This window comes from Silurus aristotelis (genome assembly GCF_946808225.1).
Source record: "Silurus aristotelis genome assembly, chromosome: 17".
Taxonomy (NCBI): Eukaryota; Metazoa; Chordata; class Actinopteri; order Siluriformes; family Siluridae; genus Silurus; species Silurus aristotelis.
In genome coordinates, this window is record NC_139590.1 from 11,719,150 (window position 1) to 11,745,312 (window position 26,163).

Below are 26,163 nucleotides of genomic sequence, written 5' to 3' on the forward strand. Positions count from 1 at the left end.
GTTAAGTGGCAAACGAAATATAGATTCTTTTTTCCTGATATTTGCCAGTATGCACAATTTAATATGAGCCCATTAGCAAGGTAATAAAATCATAATGAGTCAGTGCAGGGTATGCAACTTGTTTCATGCTTTTAATTAGAATGAATAAAAAAATACTGCTATGAAGTTACCGATAATCTAATGTGCCTTTCTGTACAGAACATTCCACCCACAGTTTAAAGGATAAGCTGACCAAGCAAAGGGGTAAAGTTACAGAGCAGAGCTGGATCTGTTTACAGCTCACATAGTCTGCAATGAATCAGATGTCCAACCCGTTCATCTTTATATAAAAAAAAAGTCTTTTTATTTTAAGTTAATTCATTGAGTTAATTCAATAATAGTGTCATCATTAGGTATTAGACTTTGAGTTATTTCAGCCTGAAGCATATACATTGTGGCATAGTGGTTGAATCTGTATGTTAAAAAAAGAGACATAAGCACTGAGACACAGCTTGGAGTTTTTGTTAAACCCCGCCCCCTCATGGATAATTCACACGCAAATATCCAAGTGTTATGTACTTTTCTAGTTATACCTTAGGCCTTTAAAACTCTGGTATTATCTCCTTACTATTTCCTTGTAGCTAGTGACAGTTGTGTTGTTATGGTTGTCATCCTAACAAAACATTTTTTGTGTGTGTATGGGTGAGATTTTGAGTTTAGGTGTGTCAGGTACGGATTCAATATAGTTAAAATATAAAGACTATGACTCATTTTGATGAGTGTAATCCCTTTCTCTATTATTGTAGTACGCCACCATTCATGGTAATGACTACATAGGTTATAGCTGCCCAAACTCCACCTCATGTCTCAATTAATCCTTTACTGTCAGTAATAAAGGGTTCAGAAGCTTTTAGGAAACAGGCATTATTACTGGGTTGGCACACTCAAAGGAAGGACATTTGCTTCTTTAATTAGTGGAGAATTGTATTGTAGGCCTAAAACATATTTAAGCTTTTATGTATAATCTGATGTAGGACAATTGCTGTGTATCCTGTGAACTCTTCCTTGTTTGTGCCTTATTTGTACAGTGTTTTTTCTCGTATTTTTTTTTCAACAAGTTTATCATAGGGTAGAGCAGACGCAGACCTGTGAGGTCAGCGTCTAACAATACAGACCTTAAACATGTATCAGAGTTTAGAATGATTTAAGCACACACAGATTTCCTGAGAGAAACCACTTTGTCGCTGTGCACACACATGCACTACAGCTCTGAGAGTGAGAGTGGTGATGGAGATGTCAGGAGTGTGTGTGTGTGTGTGTGTGTGTGTGTGTGTGTGTGTGTGTGTGTGTGTGTGTGTGTGTGTGTGTGTGAGAGAGAGAAAGAGAGAGAGAGAGAGAGAGAGAGAGAGAGAGAGAGAGAGAGAGAGAGAGAGAGAGAGAGACTGGTCAGCATTTCAGAGTGCGGTGCCAGGGTTTGAAAAACAGAGCTTCGGCTGGGTGAAGGAACACAAGGGAAGTACTTGTGTGAGGTACAAAGGGCCACTCTCATGGCCTGGCCTCCCCTCTCCACCCCTCTCTAGCCCTCCCCCTGTAGGCCGCTCATCTGCCTCTGACGCCTGTTTGTTTTAGCTCTGTCCTGTCAGCCCCTCAGGCCTGCTGGGGGTGAGATCACATGGACGAGCAGAACGGGGTGGAGAGGTCAATGGCCACAACTCCATACCTCCCTGGAGTTACAGTGCAGCTCCAATCACACCAGTGTGTGTGTGTGACAGACTGAAGGTCAGCAGTCTGGTCTCTCTAAAGGCATTTCCACTAAAGCTCTGGATGGTTTTACATAGTAGAGGGCAAAATGACAAAAATATTGAATACATCTGTGCTATAAACTACTAATTTGAAACGAATAAAAGATATCTAATATCTGCCAAAATATTCTGTACATTCTATAAATATATTTTATCTGTAAGCATTACCACACCATCAAAAACATTAGAATCGAATTTTTCAATCACAGATTCATTTTTTTTTTTTTTAAGGATATGTGGTAATATGAGAAAAGTGTATTGTGACATTCATTGTGATAATAATGTCATCATATTGCCAATTCACAGTTTCGCAAGATTCTGAAATCTCTAACGAGAATCCTCTTTAAAAATTAGTTTGTTTTATATTTTGCAAAACATAAAGCAGTAGAAAAATGCTGCTGTGCTTGTGGTGCTCATTTTTCACAATCCGTTCTTTGTGGTCTTATTCTCAATAATAAGTGCTAGTTTTCCTAATTAACAGATAAACACAGGTTTTTAAACTGACACATTGGACATGTTGCTCAAGTCGGTGAAGCTCGTGTAGCAAGTCTACCATGGTGAGCTCCACCTGAAGCTACAGCCCAGGAAATACAAATATGCCTGTATCTACTGGTGAAATATGATTCAACTAAAATAATAACTTGTTTTGTTTTGTTTTTGCCTCATTCACCATCCAGAGAGCAAAATTAGGCAAGCTGTCAATGTGGGGGTGAAATAACATTAGTCTCTATCTCATTGCCAATTCATGGGTGGCTGTGAACTGATGTATACAGAAGAGGGCAGATAGAATTTCCATTGAGTGTGTCATGTGTTATTCTGTAATGCAGCATAAAAGAACAGATGATGCCTCTGACTTCACATGTCTTAGAGGATATGACAATGTTGGGAAAGAATTGACAGATGACCAAATTGGAAAACAGAGGAAATAGATTATTTCTTTGCATGTTTAAAAGGTCCTAAGAGGCCATGCATTCTAATTTATTTTTCTTTCTTGTTTTCCCGTGATCACGTCTTAATTTTCTCGTGAAGCTGCAAATGGTTATGGATATTATCCATGATGCGGTGATGATGCTGCCTCTAAAACATGCTCTTATGCCGAGATGCTGGTGATCTTCTTCTTCTTCTTTCGGCTGCTCCCATTAGGGGTCGCCACAGCGGATCATCCGTCTCCATACCACCCTGTCCTCTATATCTGCCTCTTTTACACCAACTACCTGCATGTCTTCCCTCACCACATCCATGAACCTCCTCCTTGGCCTTCCTCTTTTCCTCCTACCTGGTGGCTCCATCTTCAGCATTTTTCTACCAATATAATTCATGTCCCTTCTCTGCACATGTCCAAACCATCTCAATCTCGCCTCCCTCACCTTGTCACCAAAACATCCTACATGTGCTGTCCCTCTAATAAACTCATTTCTAATCTTGTCCATCCTCGTCACTCCCAACGAAAACCTCAACATCTTCAGCTCTGCTACCTCCAGCTCCACCTCCTGTCTTTTACTCAATGCCACTGTCTCTAATCCATACAACATCGCAGGTCTCACCACAGTCCTATAAACTTTCCCTTTCATTCTTGCAGATACTCTTCTATCACAAATCACTCCTGTCACTCTTCTCCACCCACTCCACCCTGCCTGCACTCTTTTCTTTACTTCCCTAACACACTCTCCATTACTTTGCACTGTTGACCCCAGGTACCTGAACTCCTCCACCTTCTCCACCTCTTCTCCCTGCAACCGCATCACTCCACTGCCCTCCCTCTTATTTACACACATGTACTCTGTTTTACTCCTACTGACTTTCATTCCCCTTCTCTCCAGCGCATATCTCCACCTCTCCAGGCTCTTCTCAACCTGCTCTCTACTCTCACCACAAATCACAATATCATCTGCAAACATCATAGTCCAGGGAGACTCCTGTCTGACCTCGTCCGTCAACCTGTCCATCACCACTGCAAACAGGAAAGGGCTCAGGGCCGATCCTTGATGCAGTCCAACCTTCACCCTGAACCAGTCTGTCGTACCTACTGCACACTTTGCTGGTGATAACTAGACAAATTTATGTAGAGATCGCGAGAGAACAGGAAAGAAAAAGAATACTTCTGTAGTCAGACACATTGGCACAAAAGTAAATAGCAACCAAAGATGCAAAATGCAGGGTTTTGCAACCTTATGGCAGTTTTTTTTTATATTCATTCATGTTTCCTACATGCAGGTAGCCACTCAAACTGCACATCTCTGCCCCTCTCTCATGGAGACATGATGAGGATGGACGAGGGCCGATTCCCAGCTATGGAACTCAATAACAGACGTCTCTCTGTCAAAAATTCCTTCTGCCGCAAGAATGGCATCTACACACGGTTTGTATACCTTTCCATAACTTTCAGTGTGCTCAGTGTTTACTCTCCCTTGAGTGGGATAATGTGATATTTAAACATTCACAGTAAGTAAATGAGATTATATGTCCTAGCAAATGGGATTTCTTTTTAACAATGCATTTTCAATAAAACATATTTCATCACCATAAAATAGAGAAAAAGAGCAAATGCAATTGATTTCCAGGAGCAGACTGCATAAAAAAGAGCTAGACTTGGGCCTTGGACCGACAGTTTATTTAAATTCAGCTTCCTGGCAGCCTTTAAATGTATTGAATGGAGAATTGGCTAAGATTCCAATGGCAGTTGTTCCTTTCTACTCTCCATCTGTCAACCTAAAAGAAACTGAACAGACTGCGCCAATCAGAAGCTGAGATCTGGCCTCCCCTCTTGCCACGTTCGCATTCATATTGACAATCGAAGCGTACCCTGGAGAAAGTTTATATTTTATGCAAGACTTCGGAACAACTCGCATCTCCTCCTTTGTATGAGGATTTCATTTGTTTCCGTAGTGAAAAAAAAAAGACGACGTTTTGCTACCTCTCTTGCTTTTCTGCATATGGAGAGAAATACTCTTCTCTCACAAGGGCATTTGGTTTGCAGCAGTGCTGTTTAAGTTTGCACAGTGTTTGTACAAATACAGATAGCGTAGAGGTCAGCGATCTGCTGTAAAGCCGTTTGCGAGGATATCAGTGAGCTGTATGCGTGGAGGGTGGAGGGTTGGACTTGTAGACAACTTCCTGTGGCGGTAATCGGAGAGAGCATTTTGGGGCCATTAGAGTGGAATGCGACGATGTGAGGGAGGTGGGGGTTCATGCTGCTCTTCGCCTCTTAACTCAGCTGTGATGATCTTCCTGAGATCAAAGCACTCTGTCTTTGAAGCAATCCACTCGGGTGCGGTAGTGCCACGGGGATGTTCCCTAGAGAGACAGCGAAAAAGATTGATTTGTGGAGGACAGCATTATCTCTAGAGAGATTTACAGCCAAAACCTGAGCTGGATAAGCAAGGAGTTTGAGAAAGTCGATTGTGTGTTTTAAAAAAAAATTAGATAGCGATTGGTGCTGGTCTGTTTGGCATGGCTTCATCTTTGCTTTAAATGCCCAACCTCCACTGAATTTTAACTAGACACTTTATCATAATGCGCCCCTCCCCCTGTTGCCATGAGCAGGAGCTCTGGATTAACCCTTTAAAAGCCAGAATGTCATTTCAGCATGATGTCAGTCTTTAGGTAGGCCATTTACTTGAAAAAGATTGCCAGAAAAGTACATGATTTTTCTAGGGAGCCATTCAAGTATCTGATGTTTTTTCCTTCTCCTCTAAAGCCTTTATTATGTTCCGGATTAATCAGCATGACTTACTCACTAAATTAATTGACTAAAGAACAACTCTTGAGTCTTCCTGCTCATTTCAAAAGCTTGCATTTTTAGCTTTCCTGGTTTAATGCATCTCATTATGGCAAATCACAAGAATCAGTTTATCTGTGTCAAAGAGCTGTCTTTGGTTTGAGGCTTTGACAGGGCAATGATTTTCTCAATCACCCATTGAGAGAAGCACTATGTAGACATTACATAGTATGCCTAAAGGTCTAACGTGTGTCATGTGATGCCCCTAAGGGCAGTGTTGGGCTCCACCTTTCCTCGTGCTAAACAAATGGCTTACTATCTGTCCAGAGATCAGAGAAGCTCAGGAGATTAGGAGCTAATTAGCAATGGGTGAAGTGTGGAAGCACGGCTTGTTTTCAGTCTTCCTCTAAACTAGTCTGTTCCTCCTGATATCCATCTGTATGGCTATTAGTAAATCTCCTGGCATTGATTACAATGCGCTTTAATCTGTCGGTGTAATGATATTAGAGTCTGTGCTTACTATCGGATTTGTTGTAATGAAATGAAAAGCAAGCTCATGTGCAGTAAATTTCTAGAGGAAAACTTGCAATATTGTAGGAAAAGAGAAGAAAGTTACCATAAAAAAATCTAAACGCTCAAAATGAAGTGGAATGGTTTCATGCAGCAGCAACAGTATCAAGCTGTTCAGATTTGTTGTTTAGACCTGGTCTACAGGCATCAGATCATAAATGAAAGGAAAATAAAAGTGTATTTGTGGTCACATTTTGTCAGTACCAGGGTTGCCAAATTTACCTCAAATCACCAAAACAAACAATATATATATATATATATATATATATATATATATATATATATATATATATATATATATATATATATATATATATATACTATATATGTATATATATATATACAGTACTATATATATATATATATATATATATATATATATATATATATATATATATATATATATATATATATATATATATAGTACTGTTTATATTAGTATAGAATGTTACTGTATTTCCTAATAATAATTTGACACAATGTCATCAATAACCTACAGTAAATTGGTATAGTTGCATACAGAACTACTGCATATAAAAAGTGACCACCATGACATGGACAGTTGCTCAGTTCAACACTTTTCTTAAGCATCAGGACACATTACTTTTCACACTACAATTGCTATGTGTAGACATGTGTCCCAAAACTCTTGGTGTGGTGTGAGACATCAGTCCACTTGTTATCCAATCATCCAAGGTGGATGTGAATGCCAAGTCTAAATAGAACTGTAAATAATCTCCTTTTTCATTAAACTGTTTAGAGCAGGCTCACTTATCTAACCTGATCTGCAATGTGTCCAAGAGCAGCTTGTCCTAAATCAACACTTTTTGTGATGTTTTTGTACTCCCTGTGCTCTCCCGGCTCCAGGTCTCCTCCACGACCCAGTCCAGGTGGTCTGCACTACTCAGATGAGGACGTCAGCAGTAAGTGCAATGACCTGATGCCTGTTGAGAACAGCAGTCTCACTGAGAAACCATCTGAGGTATCCGATTCACAGGTATCCCAGACGTCTGTTATTAGAATTGGTACATCTGTATGCAGACATATACATGCATTGTTGATTTTTTTTTTTTTTTAATCACAATTTGTAGTCAATTTTATTATTTCATATTTCTGTTATTTTCATTTCGTCACTGTATTCAAGTACAACAGCTTTAGGCTGATGCAGTTCTGTCAAGCCAGGGAAATAAAGAGCTGACATGCTATTCAGTGAATCAGCTACCCCGACCTTTGCCTGACAAATGATGCTTTATATCAATACAGAGCCACCCATCTCTTGCCACCCTTTTATTAATCTGCTCAAGTCGACCTCTTTCATGAGAAACAGCTGAAATGCCTAAGCGGATTTCACCCCACTTCTTTTTGCAGGATTTTATCCAGCAGACCTTTTCCCTCAGTTAAAAGCAGCATGACTCAGCAAACCTGAAACAAGGGCTAGTGTAATAGTGAAAGGAGCGTGTAGACTCTTTGGACTCTGGCGCTGAATAGGAACAACTGGGATATACCCATTTGTGTGATCATGGATTTTAAGTGACTTTATTAACACAATTTACCTGGCACGTATGCAAAGAAATGTGCTCAGGAGGACACTGATTTTTCTTAAAGCCTCTTAAATCTATTTATTTTTTTGTTCTGGTTGGTCAGAAGGTGTTTTTTCATAATAGCTAAAGGGCAAATTATGTTATATTAATTCAAACTTGTATAGTAGATGCTGAAAACGTGCTGATTACTGTATGTGTGTCGTGACAATTTTATTTAGCATGTTTTATTTTTTATTTGGCACTTTTGGGAGTTGGCCAAAACAAGCAACAAAAAAAAAAAACAGGGGCTGGTGAGTGAAGACTGTTTATAGCTGGCATACTGTAAATCATAACAAGAACTTGTTTCACATATGTTCCACAGAATTAAATAAAACTACAACTGTAATTGTTGACAGATTGCTTTGGTATGAGAAGAATGAAATACACCATACTTTAAAAATGTTGGAAAATAATCAAGCTTGGGGTGGTGTGATGCCATTTCCATTCCAAACCTTCCTATAACAGCATTGCCAATAGCTATTTTTTTTTACATAGGCATATCCCTACGGACATTACGAAACTCTCATGTAGAACTATTCAGGTCCAGGGAACAATTTTATGAGACAAGACAAAAGCTTTAGTTATACAGTATGTATCATTTTGCCAGTTGTTCTATGCATTAGCAGTTTCTTTTCAGCTATATACAGATCATCAAAATACTGTGTGTCAGAATTGGTCATTCCTTGAATCTGCATTTGAGTCAGCAGGAAAATACCTAGTCTACAGCAGGAACTGCGTTCTAAAGTTCCACCAGAGACTAAAATCAGAACCGGCTCTAAAGTTCTTAACCAAATGTTCTAATCTCCATCAAGTGAGCTTGCTCATAGAGAATGCTAACAGAACTTAAAAGCATAAAAATACATTAGAAACACATGGGTGCTCTTTTATGTTCTTACCAGATGCTCTTATTGCCAAACATTTGCACGGTTTCATGAAATTTTTTCATGCCATTTCTGCAAAGATTAAAAGAAAAAAAAAAGGTCAAACTGTTGCATGAACAATTGTTGCCATATACCCTCTTCGCCATCGCATCAGTCAGTTTCTCTCTAAGGATTATACAGTTAATCAGTGGGCTGGAGAGAATCACGCTTTTGAGGTACCTTTGAACAGAATGCCTGTGGTTGGACTGACTGAATTTTGAGTAGGTGTAAGTGAATAGATTTTGAGTGCATGGGCCACACGAGAGGATAATCAGGATTTTGAGGCCAATTCCATTGCAACGCAACCATCACAAAAGGCTGGCATTAAAGGATTATCTCCCCAAATTATCCTGTGCTATGGACTGTGTCAAATGCAATCATAACCCCTCTGATCTACTTGCAGTCTAGTCATGTTTGGCCCAGTTTCAAATTGTAAATCAAGTTTAATATTTTTAACACAGTATCCTTCTTGTGCAAGGGGCAACACACTGTTAATGTAAAATCAAACAGTCAAATTGATTTGAAAATGATTTAAAAATGACAATTGATCATTAAAGTGTGTTAGTTCGTCTAGGTGTTCGGTCTACGACATATGGGGGTTTGATGACTGATTGACAATATGGGACAAATAAGATGTTTGTCAGTTTTATTATTGGTTATGTATGATGTGGTCATTGCAGCTTTTCTTATAAAAATGTCAAATAATAATGATTTCACATGAACTTTTGATAAAAAGACATTTACTCGTCACATGTACATTACATTATTGTCACCCAGATGAAGATGAGGTTCCCCTTTTGAGTCTGGTTCCTCTCAAGGTTTCTTCATCATGTCATCTAAGGGAGTTTTTCCTTGCCACAGTCGCCATGGCTGCTCATCAGGGATAAATACACACCATTCACCTTAACTCTTAAAATTCTGTAAAGCTGCTTTGAGACGATGTCTGTTGTGAAAAGCGCTATAGAAATAAACTTGACTTGACTAAAATACAGCACCTCTGGAGCACAGAGGGTTAAGGGCCTTAATCAAGGGCCCAACATTGGCAGCTTGACGGTGCTGGGGCTTGAACCCCCTACCTTCTGAACAGTAACCAGAAACCGTAACCACTGAGCTCCCAAAAGTAATAAATGATAATAAGGAAGTCTGAGAATAAAAAGTATTTTCTCTCCTTTTTCTGATCACAGGGTAGTGACAGCGAATACGAGGTGGATCCAGCCCATCAGAAAACACACTCATTTGTCAACCACTACATCAGTGACCCGACCTACTACAACTCATGGCGTCGACAGCAGAAAGGTGTCTCACGCCCCCCTGCCTATAGCTATGGGCAGGTGGAAGGCGCTGCCGAACCGGAGTCACGGCCCCATGCTCCACCTCTGCCTCCACTGCCTCCGCTGCTACCACACAGCACACCATCTCCACAGCCCATGGGCCAGGGCACACTGTTCAGGCCTAAGGGTAGCCGGACTCCCACTCCATCTCTGCTGTCTTCTGAGATGCACGGCCAGCACGGCCTCTACAGGCCTCCCAGCAGCATGGGTTCCTCCGGGCAGACACCAACTACAGGCTTCTCGTCCTTTGTTTGATATAAGACTCTGGTTCCCTTCACACACACACACACACACACACACATATGATTGGGACTCCCAAGTGAGCAGCATTTTGCTCCTTCAACGTCGCTGTCGTTGTGCTTCGTTAATGATTTTAGCTGTTAAGGAGCGCTGAACATATTAGGTTGCTTTTTTTTTCTTTCATTTGTACACATGTACGTGTGGTATGTGTCTGTAAGTGCGTTGAAAAACAGACAATCATTCAGCGCATTTGTGTTTGTGGTTTGAACAGAGCAAGTCACATCTGAACAATGTATAAGCGGAGGAATCCGTAAAACACTATTTCTAAACTCGAACAAAAGGGTCAGAAAAATTTTTTAAAGTGAGAAAGATATCTGTAAAGAAGAAAAAAATTTAAGAAGCATTGGAGCAGGAGTTCAGAATTTCCACATGGGATTTGCATGGAATTTTACAAACGCACCAAAGTGATCCTTTGGGTGTATATACATTTTGGGTGTATATAAACATTTCCTCCTTCCGTCACATCTAAATGACAGCGCTATTGAATATTGTACTGCAGATAAATGGGATGTCTTATCGAGAGGATATGATCTTACTGGATTTGACATGTCTTGGTTTTTTTGTTGAAGGTTTACTTACACCTCAGCCGCAATTCGATTTTGCGTTATCAGCACATGAGCTATCGCCAAGCTAGAAGTTGTGGGTTCTATAAAAAAAAAAAAAAAAAACGTTTTTGCTAGTCAGCTTTGTTGTGTCACTGTACTCGGTCATACGCATGTGTTGTGTTCATAGTCATGGTTTTGAAAAGTTGTTAGACATGGACCGTTGCCAGAGTGTGTAAAACATTCCTCATTTTTCCAAACGATGAGCACACCTGCACAGGAGATCTGGCTAGTACTCTGCTGCTGTGGCAGCCTGGTGAAATCTCCATACCTAATATTAAAAAGCAGCAGTGATATATTATTTCTGTGAAATGGAATGAGGAAATGTCACCAAGACAGGTTAAAACCTGAGCATATACAAGTGGCAGATTGAAGAACTTTTATTGTTTGTTATCGTATGGATGGCAAAGAAAAAAAAAAAAGAACACAGCTGTACACAGTTCCACGTAGGAGACCAGGAGAGCACACTGTCCTCATTTCAGCTTATTTGTACTGTGAGCTATTAAACATGAAATAAAAAAAAACATTTACTTATGTTCAGATAACCTGAATTTGAAGGACATGAGATAAACCTTTGCATCTCACAGGAGACTGAAGAAGTAATGTAATTCTTCTTGCATATGTATTTCTCTAATATATTGTAGAATGTGTTTTTCCTGCTCACAGTGAGACACAGTGTACAGATATGCCTACATGTATGCAGATATGCTTAATTTATTTATGGTCATTTGATCATTTGCTTTTATATTCAAACTTAAAAGTGAAGATAAACTCACGAACTGGAAATGATAATGATAATTATAATAATAATGATCCACACAATCTCTTGTCTTGTTCTCTGTGGTGAGGTGACTATCACTGTATAAATTCTTTAAGGAATTATAATGGGCCAGGAACTGGTTCTTTTCCATAATAAATTCTTTTATTTTTCTGTGCTTCTGCTGTGCTTTTTCTATATAACATTTGAAACGGCATTATACTTTTAATAATTTACATTTTATGTCCTAAATCCTATGAAAGAAGTTTCTTCAAGCATGTTATCTTTCAGATTTTTTGATCATAAGAAAACTTTTCACTTTATTAGATTTTGATCCATATAAGTGCATGACTGGGAGACTTGGGCTGAATGAGAATGCCAAGTGGGTGTAAAATTAATAATGATCCAGAGAAACTGTGCCGAGACACTGGGGGAGGATGGAAACGCTCGTCTTGGAGATAATCTCTTTATTCCGGACTGCAAAGCATTGATTTGCTTAGTGAAGGGGTGTCAGAGGGGAGATGGGCAGAAAAAAAACTCTACAAGGAGGTGAAGTGAAGATGAGAATGAGATATGGCCTCATCTATCCCCAGACCTGCCAGCAACAAAAGACCCTGTCAACATTCTTAGTTCTCTCAGTTTCAAAGTTTCTCACTCTGAAGTGATAGCTAATTATTAAAAACAACTTTCAGCTGGATAACCCCTGTATCTGGGAACATAGCCAGTGGAGGAAGTAACTTTTAAACATTAGTAAAATATAGGCCTTTTTAGTATACACACTGTCAAGCTGTCTATAATATTAGTATATAATATATCCATGTTGAACTACAGATCCATGGCTCTTAGTTCATATAATATTGAAAAAATAAGAGTACAATAATGATAGATAATAATTGCTTATCTGGTACAAAAGTTGTACCCTGACTAATTATGCTAAATAATGATTGTGGTATATAACATTTTTCTTTTTAATCTTTCTATGAGACCATTTCTTCTTTGAGAACATAACCGATCGTTGCTTCTGGCAGTGGGTAATGATCTAAGTGTTAAAACATTCCAGTCATCTTAAGCACCAGTGCCAATGGCTCTGTCTTGCAAGAGGATACGTCTCCAACAAAAGCCCCATGGCAAAGCCATGAATTGCTCCCATGGAAGCCATTGGTGAAATGAATACACAAAATCTGGGTCTTCACACAACATGATGGACATCTGGCAACTTGAATTGGCCTGACAGAATATTGCATATCCATTGAAAGGGTAGTTAAATGGGTCATCAATAAAGAATGCAGCACAGCTTCTTTGTCTTATACATTTTCCCATATTAGTCATAAGAAGTTTATCATTGAACACGGGTTGAATAAAGGGGTAGGCCAAAATATATATGTAATTGTACCACACAGGATTTCTTCTATGGCTGAGAAGATTATCAGAATGAGCTAGTGTTTAACTGAAAGAGCAGTTTTGCCTACGAACAAGTACTGGGACAGAATAAACCTCGAATAAACATTTATGCCCTCTGAATGGGTACCAAAACCTCGAGCCACGCCGTGAATAGAATATCCATTGTCCTTTTGCGCATGCGCACTGGAGGCGTCCTCACAGAAAGGAACGGTTGAGCTGCGCGAGCTGCTTTCTGCGCAGAGCAGTGCGTCCACACACAGTGCGGCAGGAGGGATGCGTTTCTGCGGCCAACGCGGGGGTTATTTGTGTTGTCGAAATAAAAAAAAGATATAGTTATAAAGCGGTGGTATGTGTTTACGGGTGTTAATGAACACGTCCACGAAAATAAAAGTAGGAACTTGCGCGGCTAACGTGAAGCCTGGAGGCAGGAAACGGTGAAGCTAGACACCTGGGGATGAGAGTACAAAGCACGCCAGAGTGTTGACAAAAGGTACGTTATATCGTATTATTTTATTATCGTAACTGTTTCTACAACACACACGAGAGGTATATATTGTTCTGCTTCTTTATACGGTTCCTATTTATGCATTTTATGAGCTTTAAACCAGCTTTAATGACTGTCTTCCTCAAAGTTAAGTTGAATGGTAATTAGTGATACACCGGAGGTTACAGACTGTTAGGACACACACACAATGTCGTGTAGCTTTACAATCTCTTCCTTAAAAACAACGTGCTTGTTCTTTCTGCTTTATCCATTCACTCTTTTTATCTAGTAATTATCCTCCATCATTGTTCCCAATTCCAACTACACATTTATTTAACTTCTGTTTTTAGAAACTGTACCACATTGCTTTTCTTCCACTTCCTACCTGAAAACATCAATTAGGAATTTCTGGTTGTATTTGTCGTATTTCATCTATTTTATAATACCTAGAAATGTCCTTGTCCATCCTCCTGTGGATTTCCTGTTCTCTGGTTCCACCCCCTAACTAAAGGATTTACCTTCTGTGCTGTGGTAAAATTGTGAGATTTTGATTGGATCCACCCGTTGATTAGGTTTGTGTAAGTACAGACTAATTACTGTATGAAGCTAATGGGGCTTTTATGTGCGCTGCCTTCAAAGCTTTATTTCAGCAGTGAAGTTGTTAAGTCGCAGAGCTTTTCTGGTGGTCATGTAAATCATTAACAGGGTGCTGCAAGGTCATGGGCGAGCTTTGAGAGATAGAGAAACCAGGAACCACCTGGGTCATTCTGCCAGCATTTATTTAACCTTACATTAAAGCCACGATCTCAGAAATAATGATGCCTTTTCCTCGTACTACCAACATACACCTTCTCCTATCTTTAGTGTGTACAATATGGAACGCCTTCAACAGTGGCTGTTAAGAGCCAAATACGTGCCTCATTTGTAAAGGTGTTTACATTAAAGGTGACAGCGTGCTTCCTTTATTTCTGAGAGTCTAGTGCGCATGGGTCGTCAAAGTAGAGTGGCCTAAACAGTGTCAGTGTTTCACCACTGTGTATTTCACAAGTATTACAGCCCCCACTGGTGTCAGTGACATGGATGTGTGAGAACTGAACTGTTTCAGGCCACTATGTGCTTCTCTTAAAGTTTTATAAGGAAGCCACCTAGCTGTGTGTATGTAATTACACATCTGTCGTTTATCTTGGTTCGACTTCACATCTGTATGCAGTATAACTGTATGCAGAGATTACGAACACAATTATGGTTGGTTTATTCCCCTTAATTTTCAGGCCTCCTGGGAGTTACAAGTAATTGGCGATGCTTTATATTGCCCACAAAACTCCCAGTTTTGGCTTTAGAGGATACTGAAAGCCTAATATTTATCTCTGGGCTCCACTGGATGCTGCACTTATTAGGCTCTTATTAGGAAATACATGGACAGATTAATCAGAGCAGATAAGTATTGTACATTTTGGCAATAATCCACCCAACATTCGGTTACTGGATTCCTTTCTGGACATATGGCATATGCAACTTACCAATAAAGTGACAGCAGAAGAAGGCAGACATGAAAATCTCACAGCTATTAATTCTCTTCTCTAGTCTTTACCAGTACATCTATTTTACTATACTCTGAACTCAAATGCACTGAATAAGTTGATTTTGTTTCGCCGAAATCTAGGTGTGGCTTACTTTAAATCCGTTAACAGCTTTTTTATCTGATCCGTCAGATGCTATTCACATGACTGCTTGAGTAAAATAGTTACTGCTAAAAGCAGATACCGCATATATTCTCAGTGTGCACTCGCCATCCTCAGCTTCTTTAGCAAACTAGTCCAACATCATTACATTTAATAAGGCAAATCTACTCCAATAGGGTGTCCTTCCACTGGATTTAGGACTCTTTAAATTGCACAAACATTGCGCTGATCCTGGATCACCTTAGAATAGAAGGTTAATGTTCAGTAGAAGATTCATAGAGTTTGTGCCTCACTGTAAGCAAAAACAGACTAAACTGTATGTACCAGGCAAAATATTTGACTTCAGGGTCCAGCACAAACAGAAATAAGGTTTTGTCGTCTTCCTCCTCTTGTAAGCATTGGCCCCTTTCTCGTGAATTATGCCTTAAGCACTGAATCACAAGGTTTATTAGACATGAGGTATGGGACCAAAACAACATTCTTGCTGTGTATGTCCAGACTCTGCCAGTCCTTTGATCTACAGCCTCTTCAAACTTTATATAACCCTGCTACCCTGAGAGCTACCCAAGGTCAGGCATCCTCATCCAATTGGTGTATCCTATTTCAGTCAGGGAATGACTTGTGTAATGTTTTCAGACATTCTTTGTCCATGTTTATTGTGTTAACCTGAGCTTTCACAGCAAATGTATTGTTGTCCACAGGTTCCATGCTGTTGCTGCAGTTTATGGATTACTAACAATGTATAGCTGTGTTTTACAGACAGCTTTATGTGTAAATACAGCTCCCATTTAATCATACAAACAACCCATCATTTATAACATTTCAACAGCCTCTTTCTCTTTTTTTTTTTTTTTTTTCTCTTTTTTTTTTAAATGAGCACTACAGCCTTGTGGGCTTGTGGCTTAGCAGCAAGTCACCCCTCCTGTCAGTTATGTTGACACATTGAGGGTGCAGTGAAATTGAAGGTGTTGTCTAGCATTTAGGTCTGTGACCTCATTAAAAAAATCTTGTATTACACACACAAATCTGCTGTGTTTCACATGTTGATGGGGCTTGTCATTAGAGAGTACTGTTGCATGACTGTATGTTGTAGAATTAATGTGATCAGTTAAGGCAATATTCCATAAGGCCAGCAGGCTGACAGAAGCATTGCTGAATCTCAAATCCTGCTTTCAAATGTTAAAATATTCTAACATTTGAAAGCATGATTTGAGATCCACCAACACTTTCACACTGTGATAAGTTCCTGAAGTCATTCAGGTCATTCGTCATCGGAAATCTCACAATTCTGACCTGACAATTATAGATTTTTAAGTTTTGGTTAAATTGCAGTCAGGGTAGACTATTTCTTGTATCTACTATTGATAAAAACTTACTTAAAATCTATAATTGTCAGGTCAGAATTGTGAGATTTTTGATGACTAATGACCTGAATGACTTCAGGAAATTATCACAGTCTGGAAGTGTTGTTTTGTGCACCGTTCATCCAGCACAGTGCATATAGAAAACAGACAAATCTAGTAAAAGTGCACTCGTGATGTACCCTCTGCCATCCCTGTAACATGCAAAAGTAGTGTGCTACTAAAATGTACATCCAATGACCTCTTATTTTACTGCATATTATCACTGTGAAAATCAGCAAGATCAGCTTATCTATTTCAGTTTTTATATAATATATATATCACACAGATGCAAAAATGCAATGCAAATATGTTATTTTAACCAATGTCTGCTTTTTACAGTATTAGGGTTGGTAATATTTGATCATAGTGCAGCTATTCTACTAATGTGTTTTACCATTTAAAAGAAGCAAGTTAGCCTTGTTCATGATTGCTGCATAAAATCCTTACACTTAAATGAATGTCTCTAAAAGACTAGATATTTTTAAACAAGATCTCACAAAGATCTTTTCTGTTAACTCAGCATGACGGTTGTTTCTGTGTTTGAGCTACAATCAGCAGACGTTTCATTCTGATTGGTATTTGATGCAGCCACAAATGTTTGTGGCGGTTTTGGGAAAACACCTCAGATGTCACTGTGCATGAATTCCGTAAGCTGGCCAAAAAATGTCAAAAAACTCGTTTAACTTCAACAACACAAAGTTTCTGCTGGCTTTGACACCACTGCTGGATAATAAAATGCACAATGTGGCCAAATAAACACCTGACCTCTACACCCATATACAGGCCTTCCCTGAACTATTGCCACAGAGTTACACAGCTGTATAGAATGATGTATGTATGTTAAAGAATTTTCCTGTACTGGAAATATGGAGCCCAAACATGTTCCAGCATGAAATTTCCAGTGTGTACAAAATAACATTGTACTAAATGCATGTTTTGCCAGCATTGGTGTTGAAGAGTGTAAGCCTGCACAGAACCCCAAACTCAGCCCCAATAAACACCTTTGGAATGAACATGGACACTGACAGCACCTGCACCCCAGGCTTCCTCATCCAACAGCATTTCCTCACCTCTCTAATGCTGTGGCTGATTGAACACAAATCCCCACAGACACACTCTAGAATCTGAGTGCAAAGACTTCTCAGAAACATGAAGGTTATTCAGATTGTAATAAGACACTGGCTTTTAAAATGTCTGATGCATCTGCATTATTACATCATCATCAAAAGAGAAAAGCACATAAGCAGACTACAGATGACCACTAAGTTAAAAATATTAAATTAACACTTAGTCGGATTTAATTATTGAGATATATGTTAGTTGTTTTTACAACTATATTGTAGAAAAGCTAACAATGTACAGTGTTTCTCAGGCCACCACACATGTGGGTGAACAACTTATGTGTATAGAGTTTTTCATGTTTGTGCAGCAATCTTTAATTCACACAGTAGCCCTGGATCTGCCCTTTAATAAATATTGTCTTTAATCATAGAGAGTTTATACACAGACAAGCCTTTGAACAATGCCTTGTGAATATCACTATGCACAAACGCCACACAGAATCAGCCCTGTTTCCAGTGATGGAAACTAGCCTCGTTATTGCGTATACCCATGGCGCTGTTTGTTTAAAGTGTGATCAGTAAACCCGTAAGTGATGTGTTTATGGGAGTTTGTGTTCAGGAAGGGTGGCAACGTGGATTTCCGCAAACATTGGAGAGCACTAGTGGCTCGTATGCAAGCTGTCCTTGTCTGTACGCCCCATAATGAACCCCTGTGACACTTCTATATACACTCTTTTGCTCCCATAAGGGCTGTCATGGTGCAAAGGGGGTTGGTGCAGGGGATTCTGGTATGAAATAAGAATGCTTCAAACATGAGTTTGAACACCCCCAAAAATCCCAAAAATGTATTAAATAGGTAAGACTAAAAACGATGTGGGTATAGAATATAGGAATTAAAGTCCATTTCTCACAAATTCCCAAATGTAGTTTAGGAGACGGAATTTGTCCCAGTTTTCATCCTTACACGAACAACTTCTAGTGGTTATTTCATTTTAACTTAAAAAAAAAAAAAAAAAAAAAAAATATATATATATATATATATATATATATATATATATATATATATATGGATTTGTTGGCGTGCAGCCCATTCACTTTTTCACATGCATATAGTTGTCTTTAACAAGTTTTGCAATTTTTCGCTGCTGTCCTGGATGAAGCCAAAAAGTATGTGCTTCTTATTACATGGTTAACCTCTGACCATGAAACAGCCTCAAATATCTATTTATGAGCAGCTTTTTGCATTTGTGACCCGCAAAAAGAAAATGTAGCATACGTGTGTGTGAAATGCCATCTGCAGACATGTTTACAGCTTGAGGCTACTAAGCAGGACCTGCTAAGCTGCTTTTCCAGGATACACACTCAGATCCACGTGTGCAAAATTATCGAAACAAATTCTGTGGTATTATTTGCATATTGTCTGCCGAACTCGCACAAATCTGATTGTCCGATCCCTGACTTTCAGATGCTTTATGGGTTTGTGTTGCTCTTGTAACCTCAGTACATGCTACTAAAAAAACATTTAGCTGGTAAGACATTTTACTGTACTGTTATTGGATTACACAGTGTTTCATATGTTTGAATTTATAGCTTTTAAAAAACAAAAACGTGCATTTTAAAGTTATATTTTGTTAATTCGTCTGATTTCACTGTGTACTTGTGTTCAAATGTACAGCCTTGTTTTCTTTATTGGAAATTAAACATGGTTACATTCAGGACCATTAACTTGATTGTTATAACTAACCTTAGATTGAACCTCAATCATTACATAGGCAGAATTTGGAAAGTGAAAACAGAAGACACATAAATAATGATTGCCTTCATAGGAGGTGTGAGAGAGCCCAAGGGCACGACTTTTCCTGGGGTATCTGGGTGAGTGCCGCTGGTGCAGCTTTCACGTCGAGGTGCCTGTTTTCACTCCAGGTGAGAGGGAAGGAGTTCGGGTTAACGAACCTACTGTGCACCGCGAGAATCCAGATTGGCTACCTTATCTCCAGTGAACGGCATCAAAGCACTCTGAGCTGATCTTTATCTCTCTAATCCCATTAACTGCTCTTTACCCAGTTGGAAAACAAAGACGTGCTCGGCATTTGTCAATATTCTTAATCACCTGAGTGAAGGCTTGCTTTGGTGTGTGGGTTATTTAAGAAGGCTGTGGCTAAGGCCAGTTCCCAATTTAGATTGCCGTTATCTAGCAGGATGGACAAAATTCCTCTTGACAGATAGCAATGCAAATGTCTGTGTGGCTGTAAAAATGTCATAGAATAATGGAATTCTTTATTTTACAAATATAAAGTTTTTTTTTTTTCATAGTATTAGCATAGGACACTTTCTGTGAGATGGCCTTAGGTCAGGTTTTTCTGTTCAGGTCAGCAGCTCCTTTATGTTCAAAATTGTTGTACTTCATAGTAGAGTGATTAAATTCCTGTAGACTTCTATGGGCTTCTATGGTCATGGCATTTTCAAAGCCAGTTTTCTGTAATCATAAGATGTGCAGCTAGAAATGCTGGTAGGTATTTGCGTCATTCCCAGTTGACACTACGATGTGTATATTTGCGATTGTGAGTAAGTCAGCCTCACAGGGCCAGAGGTTAGTTATGTATAGGTCATTTAGCCTGTGGGGATAGTGAAATGGATGGATGCAGAGGGAAGTAGAAATATGTGTTCAGACTAGAAGGGATGAAGAAAGCCAGCTGCTCCCGCTGTGTTGTGCTGCAACTGACATGGATGTCGGAAGGGGCTGTTTGGAAAGTCACTGGCAACATCCGAGGCCTTCACTTTCCCACGCTGCCTTCTCATGCTCCCCATACTCCCCTCATTTTCACACAGAGCTATAAATAAGCCCGGCTGCCCCAATCTGATGGAGCAGCTATGAAAAAGTGCTCTGGAATGAGCTGTGATTATTAGACCTTCCAGTAAATCATGCTAATGGTTTGATACTTAATGAGCATTGCTATGTACAAGTCAAGCATCTGTGCCTGAGTCATACATAGCACACAGAGAGTGAAAGAGCGCGAGAGGTGTTAACTCTAGTGGAGGTTTCATGGAGGTCTATGGGGGATTAAGACATTTTAGTCTTTCGTGACCTGCTTGTTTGTTTCTGCAGCTTTTGCCACCCAGTAGCAGTACCCCACATAACTTTGTTATTCGTTTTCTGGTATGCATTATTTATTATACTAATAGTTCTGTGTATTTATTATGCATATTTGTTGCATGTTCATTGCCTTGCTTTATATTCATTCACTCATTTAAAAAGCAATTTACTAGGGAGACCAATGGCCCTAATTTCCGATTACACAACAGGCTGTTTCATCGTATTTTGTGGATATGATTATAGTTAGAGCAGCAACTCAGCACTGTTATAGAAATAAATGTAAGTAGAGAGCAGGCTTTTAGTATTTATTGTCTCTGGCCTTAAGGGACATTTCTGTAGGCTGCATGCGTTCATTCAGCCACAGATGAATATCAAAAAATAATTGCATAGTCTTTTGCACTTTTATTTAATCGAACAAATTGCAGAATGATTTGAAATAAATGCAAAATGTGTGTCTGCACACCCAAGCAGCTATTTTATATTGTATTTTAATTGTATTTTTGTTGTGATGTGTTGCATAATGTGTGCAAATAAGAATTTTGAGCATCATATCCTCGGGGCTTGGAGATGTAGGGCTAAGCACATTGGCCACAAGGGCTGACTGCTATGCACATAGACAATAAACATGTTTTTCCGCTGCCTTAAAAAGAAGCTACGAGCATGACAACAGGAAGCACTTTTTTGTTGCATGGTGCACGGTGTTGCCGTAGCAACAAATACAGGTAAGTAGCTCTTCAGGAAGTGAAGGCAGTGCTGACAGGCAAAGCAGCAAACAGAGGAAGATCAGTATCAGTCGAAGCACCACCAGAGATGACTTCACTCAACTATTGTTTTTTTAGAAATGGGGGACTGATAAATAATTCATTAGCATCAGCTGGAGAAACCTGTTTGGCCTGCTGAGCACTCAGCCTTTCTCTTAATTTGAATAGCTGAATTTAGCAGGCTGGGTTGAGCACCTATTCAGATAGGAAAAGGGTTATGAGATGCATGTATGATTTGCAAGTCCTGCAATCTCTGTATAAATCTATGATGGTGTCGTTCCCATGTATGTACAGATGTCACACAAAGACACATGCACATTAATGTTTTTTATGCAAACAGATTTGCATTTTAACCACTGACCACTGCTCAGTGCAGGCTTTGTGAACATTAACAAGGGGTATTTCTTACCTGTGAAAGGAAGTTGGTAACTTGCCTCAAAACCATTTGCAAAAACTAGCCTCTTGCACACTTTTTAACTGTGTAATTCTATGTTGTAGACTTGGCCATTACTTGCTCTCATTTTCCTTCTGACAGCAGATAATAGAAGTAAGCTCCCCTGACCCCCACCCCCTAAAGATAGAACTATACATTTTTTAAGTTTCACAATGGACATTGTCTCAAAGCAGCTTTACAGAACTTAAGAATTAAAGTGAATTTTGTGTATTTATCACTAATGAGCAGCCGGGGGTGACGGTGACAAGTTAAAAACTCTCTAGATGTTATGAGGACGAAACCTTGAGAGGAACCAGACCCAAAAGGGGAACCCGTCCTCATATAAATGTCAGTTTGGCTGGGCACTGCATTTCCAGGGGTTATTTTATTCTAGATAAAGCACTTAATCTGTAATAATTAATGACATGATGCAACGGGGCATGATGGAGGGGGATATGGTCATCAACAGACTGCATTTTATGAGTCTTTAAGATTATTTTATGAGTTTCTGTTTGAGGTTTTACATTCATCTGACTAGTTTTTGAAAAGGGGTTTATGTGCTGATGAGATTCTCCTGACTGGTTTTCTTATGTTTAAAATAAATCTTTTGCATGAGCAGATAATAACGATAGCTCAATTTGTTAGTAGATAGACTTTGAGGCATGATCTAGTCTGCTCAATGTCATTGTACACAGAACATAAGCATCATAAACACTGCCACATTGATCCACCAATCTAGGTACTTTTCCTTACCTAAGTATCTGTGTCAGTCTTATCTTATCTTTGTATTAGCTAAGGCTATATTGTCTTGACTCAAAGGTCTAGATTGTGAACTCTAGCAAATGGCACATCCAGACATTTCTGTCTGACTCATTCAGTGGTAGTTACACTGCATTCTGTTCTTCAAGCCTGTCATGCAGATAAGACTTCTTGGAATTGCTTTACTACCGACTCATTATGCTCAGAGTGTAATGAAACCGCAGTAGTGGAAAGCATTGTTTAATTAAACTTTTGGGCCTGTGTGCTGCCTGCTGTTGGAGTTTCAATATATCTATTTTTTTGTTTAGAAGCTTATAGTGTGTTTTGTTTCTTTCCACAGGTTCCACTCAAGCTCATTGGAACTCACTGCGTCTCACTGGAACCTGTACTGTATGTGCCTTCAACTCTGACCTAATCATACAAACTCCATATAAACTCCTCTGGATTTAGTTGGAAACCCCAATTTGGAAAGATGCCCATCTTGAAGCAACTAGTGTCCGGCTCATCTCAGACGAAGCGGCGCTCTCGCATGGACCTTACCACGGAAATGATAAGTGCGCCCTTGGGAGATTTTCGCCACACGATGCATGTGGGCAGGGGTGGCGATGCTTTTGGGGACACATCCTTTCTCAGCAGCCGCTCAGGCGAGCCCTCACAAGATGTCAGTTCTAATCCTCGGTCTCCTAAGCCGGGCCTACTGTCCAGAACCTTTAGAAGCAGCAAGCGCTCTCAGTCCGTCACTCGCGTGGACCAGCGGGACAGCACACAGCTACCCTCTGGTGGCTCGCCAACTTTTGTGAAGAATGCCATGTCGCTGCCTTTTCTAAACAATGAGGGTGGGGATACTGAGGGTGGTAGGTTGCTCAGGAGTCTAGCTTCCAGCCCTATGAAACAGCAGGCCTCCAATGGGGCAGCTGCTCATAGCCTAGACCTCGAGCTCCACGAGAGGTCCTTTGGGGAGCTGACCGACTTGCGACCCTCTCCATCTTATAATGGAGGAGGCATGAAGCATGCCGAGTCAGTTATGTCCTTTCATGTCGACCTGGGTCCTTCTATGCTAGGAGATATTCTAGAAGTCATGGCAAAGGAAGATGATGACCTGGGCTTTGAAGAGGGCAAAAACAGTGAGGGGTGGGCTTCACCTTTTCCCAGCAACCAAGGATTAGATGAAGAAGAGGCAGAGGAAGGAATGTTAGTGGAAGAGCTGAAAGTAGAGGATGGGGAGGAGGAACAGGAGATGGATCTGGAGGTGGAACACGGGGCCACTCTTCATGCCCCCACTTCAGTAGACCTGGAAATTAAAAGCGAGGTCACCAGCACTCCTGAGCCACACCACAAACACCTGCAGCACTCTGACAGCTGCTCTGTTTCCAGCTCTGGCTCACATGCCATGGAGGACAAACAACTCTGTCAGCCCTATCAAGAAGACGTGAACAGCGGCAACTACAGCTACCACCCTGGGGAGGAAGGAGCCTTCTCATCTTTCTTGGAGGACGAGGATGACGAGATCCGTGTGTGAGTCTCAAAGCCCTGTGGAATGTTTATGAGGATAGAAAGACATGTAAGCAATTGTGACCCCATGGTAATGAAACTGAAAGTCTATAACTGCCCTTGGACCCTGTGTGGGAGGAGAGTAAATTCTATCTAATGGCCCTAAAGAGGACATCATCACACCACTGTCAGACATGTTCACTTCGCCCGGGTCTGAGAGCTGCCACTTTTTGGACATGTAAGTAATGAGGAGGAGTAATGTGGGTAGGAAAAGATGGAGGGGGGAAAAAAAGACTTTAATGTTTTAACATCATCACTTGTCATTAAATATTGGACCCCAGCATTTGGTATTTTTGGTCATGTGTACTACAGGTGCTGGCTAATGGTATCTGCCAACACGAGTATAGTTTTCACTACACAATACAGTTTAAAGGAGCACTCATTTAAATACTGATCTGCCCACAGGACATGTTCTGTTTCTGCCTGGCCTGTGGATGAGTGCAAAAACTTTGACAGTAATTACAATATTGTAGTGCGTGTGAAGGATTTTGCTTACACATCCTGTTAGACAGTGCCATTAGGGCAGATGACAGACAAGGATGGGAAATCATTCTGTATTAAAAATCAAATCCAGTAACTGAAAGGGGTGCAGTTGCAGATGTTTTGTGATCCATTTGCCTGCACTAACTGTCCATAATTCTGTACTAGCAGTGGTGACAGCTGGGAAACTACGTGTCCGGGGGGGGCCATGCTTGTAAAGGATTTTGTACACTTGTTGCCTGTGTGGTTTCTTTATCTCACCACTTCCTTCCTCTTCATGTGACAGCAACTATTTAGCTCTGCAGCTAGCTGGTTATAGTGAGGCAGGAATTATGCCGTATGAACAGTCGGTGTGAGATCGGGTTTGGAATTAGGGTTTTCCTACGTTGCATTTTATAGCATATTTGATGATGCTGCATTAATTAAGTTGGAATCAGTTGTACGAGGCAGTGTCATATTCCGCACCACTGTATAGTGTTCAAATCATCTGGGTGAGGGAAAGTTGTACACTAACTTGTTTAGATTCTTTTCTTTTTATTCATTTTTTTTTTTTTGTTCACAGAATTCATGTTGTAAAATATGTATATTTGATGCCTTTACTGCTGCCTGGCCCACGCTGGTGTATGTTTTTCTATCATAGCTTACTCATTTCCACCATTTGTAGGCCAAGGAGACTAGCTGTTCTGAAAAAGCGCTGAGTTGTAAGAAATCCTTGCAGAGTGTTTGGCAGCTAGTTTGATTTTAGCCTTAAATAGAAATGAAAAAAGTGCCAAATTTAATCTGCTATGTAATCCGAAGTAAATCTAGCAATTTGTATATCATTAAAAAGGGGATTTTTACAGCCTGGGTCCCTAAGTGACTTATTCAAATCAGGGGCTAAAGCCTCATACTTAATTCACTGAAATGCTTAGCTCAAGTGTATTTACTTAAACCACAGAAGAGACGAATCACAAAAGTTCCAAGATATTTGCCTTTTTTTCCCGGAAAATCTGTTTTGAATATAAGAGAGAAAATAAGGGGAAACAGTTCCAGCTTCTTTTTCTTTTTTTTTTTTTTTTTTTTGCTGTGCCAGCTGAATTTTAAAATCAGAGGCCTGTTAGAATCGAGGCTCCTGAATCATAACACTGTTTATTATTGCATTTTGCTAGTTTTTCTTACTTAATGTCTTCTTATGCATATATTTCTTGCTTGGATAGCCTTGTTTTGAAAATGTAACATAACTATATTTTTCAATAAAAGGATGTTATCACCAAGCAGGTACTGTGTGTTGTGACTTTCACAATCAGACCCCGACACTAATCTTCTCCTGGTGTGTGCAGTTATGAACTCTGATAAGGTTTACAGATTTATGATAAGTCACTATTTTTAACTAAAAATTAGAGAAATACGACGAGAAAAACTGACCTGCTCACAGATACATGTTTTGGAATCCAAAAACCAAAGTTTGTTGCATGGAGGAGGGACGATGTTTAGATGCTCGATTGCTCTAGTGAGT

General features: G+C 39.8%; 2 protein-coding genes across 5 annotated transcripts in view; both read left to right on the forward strand.

Moving 5' to 3' along the window:
• sdk2a (sidekick cell adhesion molecule 2a) overlaps nucleotides 1–11,737 on the forward strand; it is a 144,780-nt gene extending 133,043 nt beyond the window's left edge. For 3 of the 4 annotated variants that reach the window (XM_083566610.1, XM_083566612.1, XM_083566613.1), the window contains 3 exons: nucleotides 3,996–4,140; nucleotides 6,937–7,066; nucleotides 9,754–11,737. In XM_083566610.1, coding sequence (XP_083422736.1) covers nucleotides 3,996–4,140; nucleotides 6,937–7,066; nucleotides 9,754–10,155 — 677 coding nt within the window. In that variant the 3' untranslated portion in view covers nucleotides 10,156–11,737. The remainder of the gene's footprint in view (nucleotides 1–3,995; nucleotides 4,141–6,936; nucleotides 7,067–9,753) is intronic. The other variant, XM_083566611.1, reaches the window with a different exon arrangement.
• A 1,216-nt stretch (nucleotides 11,738–12,953) lies between these two features.
• Nucleotides 12,954–25,921, forward strand: cdc42ep4a (CDC42 effector protein (Rho GTPase binding) 4a). The gene is made up of 2 exons (XM_083566691.1): nucleotides 12,954–13,450; nucleotides 22,978–25,921. Exon 2 carries the CDS (start codon nucleotides 23,110–23,112, stop codon nucleotides 24,154–24,156), a length of 1,047 nt encoding a protein of 348 aa, XP_083422817.1. The 5' UTR covers nucleotides 12,954–13,450; nucleotides 22,978–23,109; the 3' UTR covers nucleotides 24,157–25,921.
• Nucleotides 25,922–26,163: the final 242 nt, after the last annotated feature.

What these genes read in the sequence shown, in the direction of transcription:
- cdc42ep4a (XM_083566691.1), top strand. Translation starts at nt 23,110, where the DNA reads ATGCCCATCTTGAAGCAACTAGTGTCCGGCTCATCTCAGACGAAGCGG.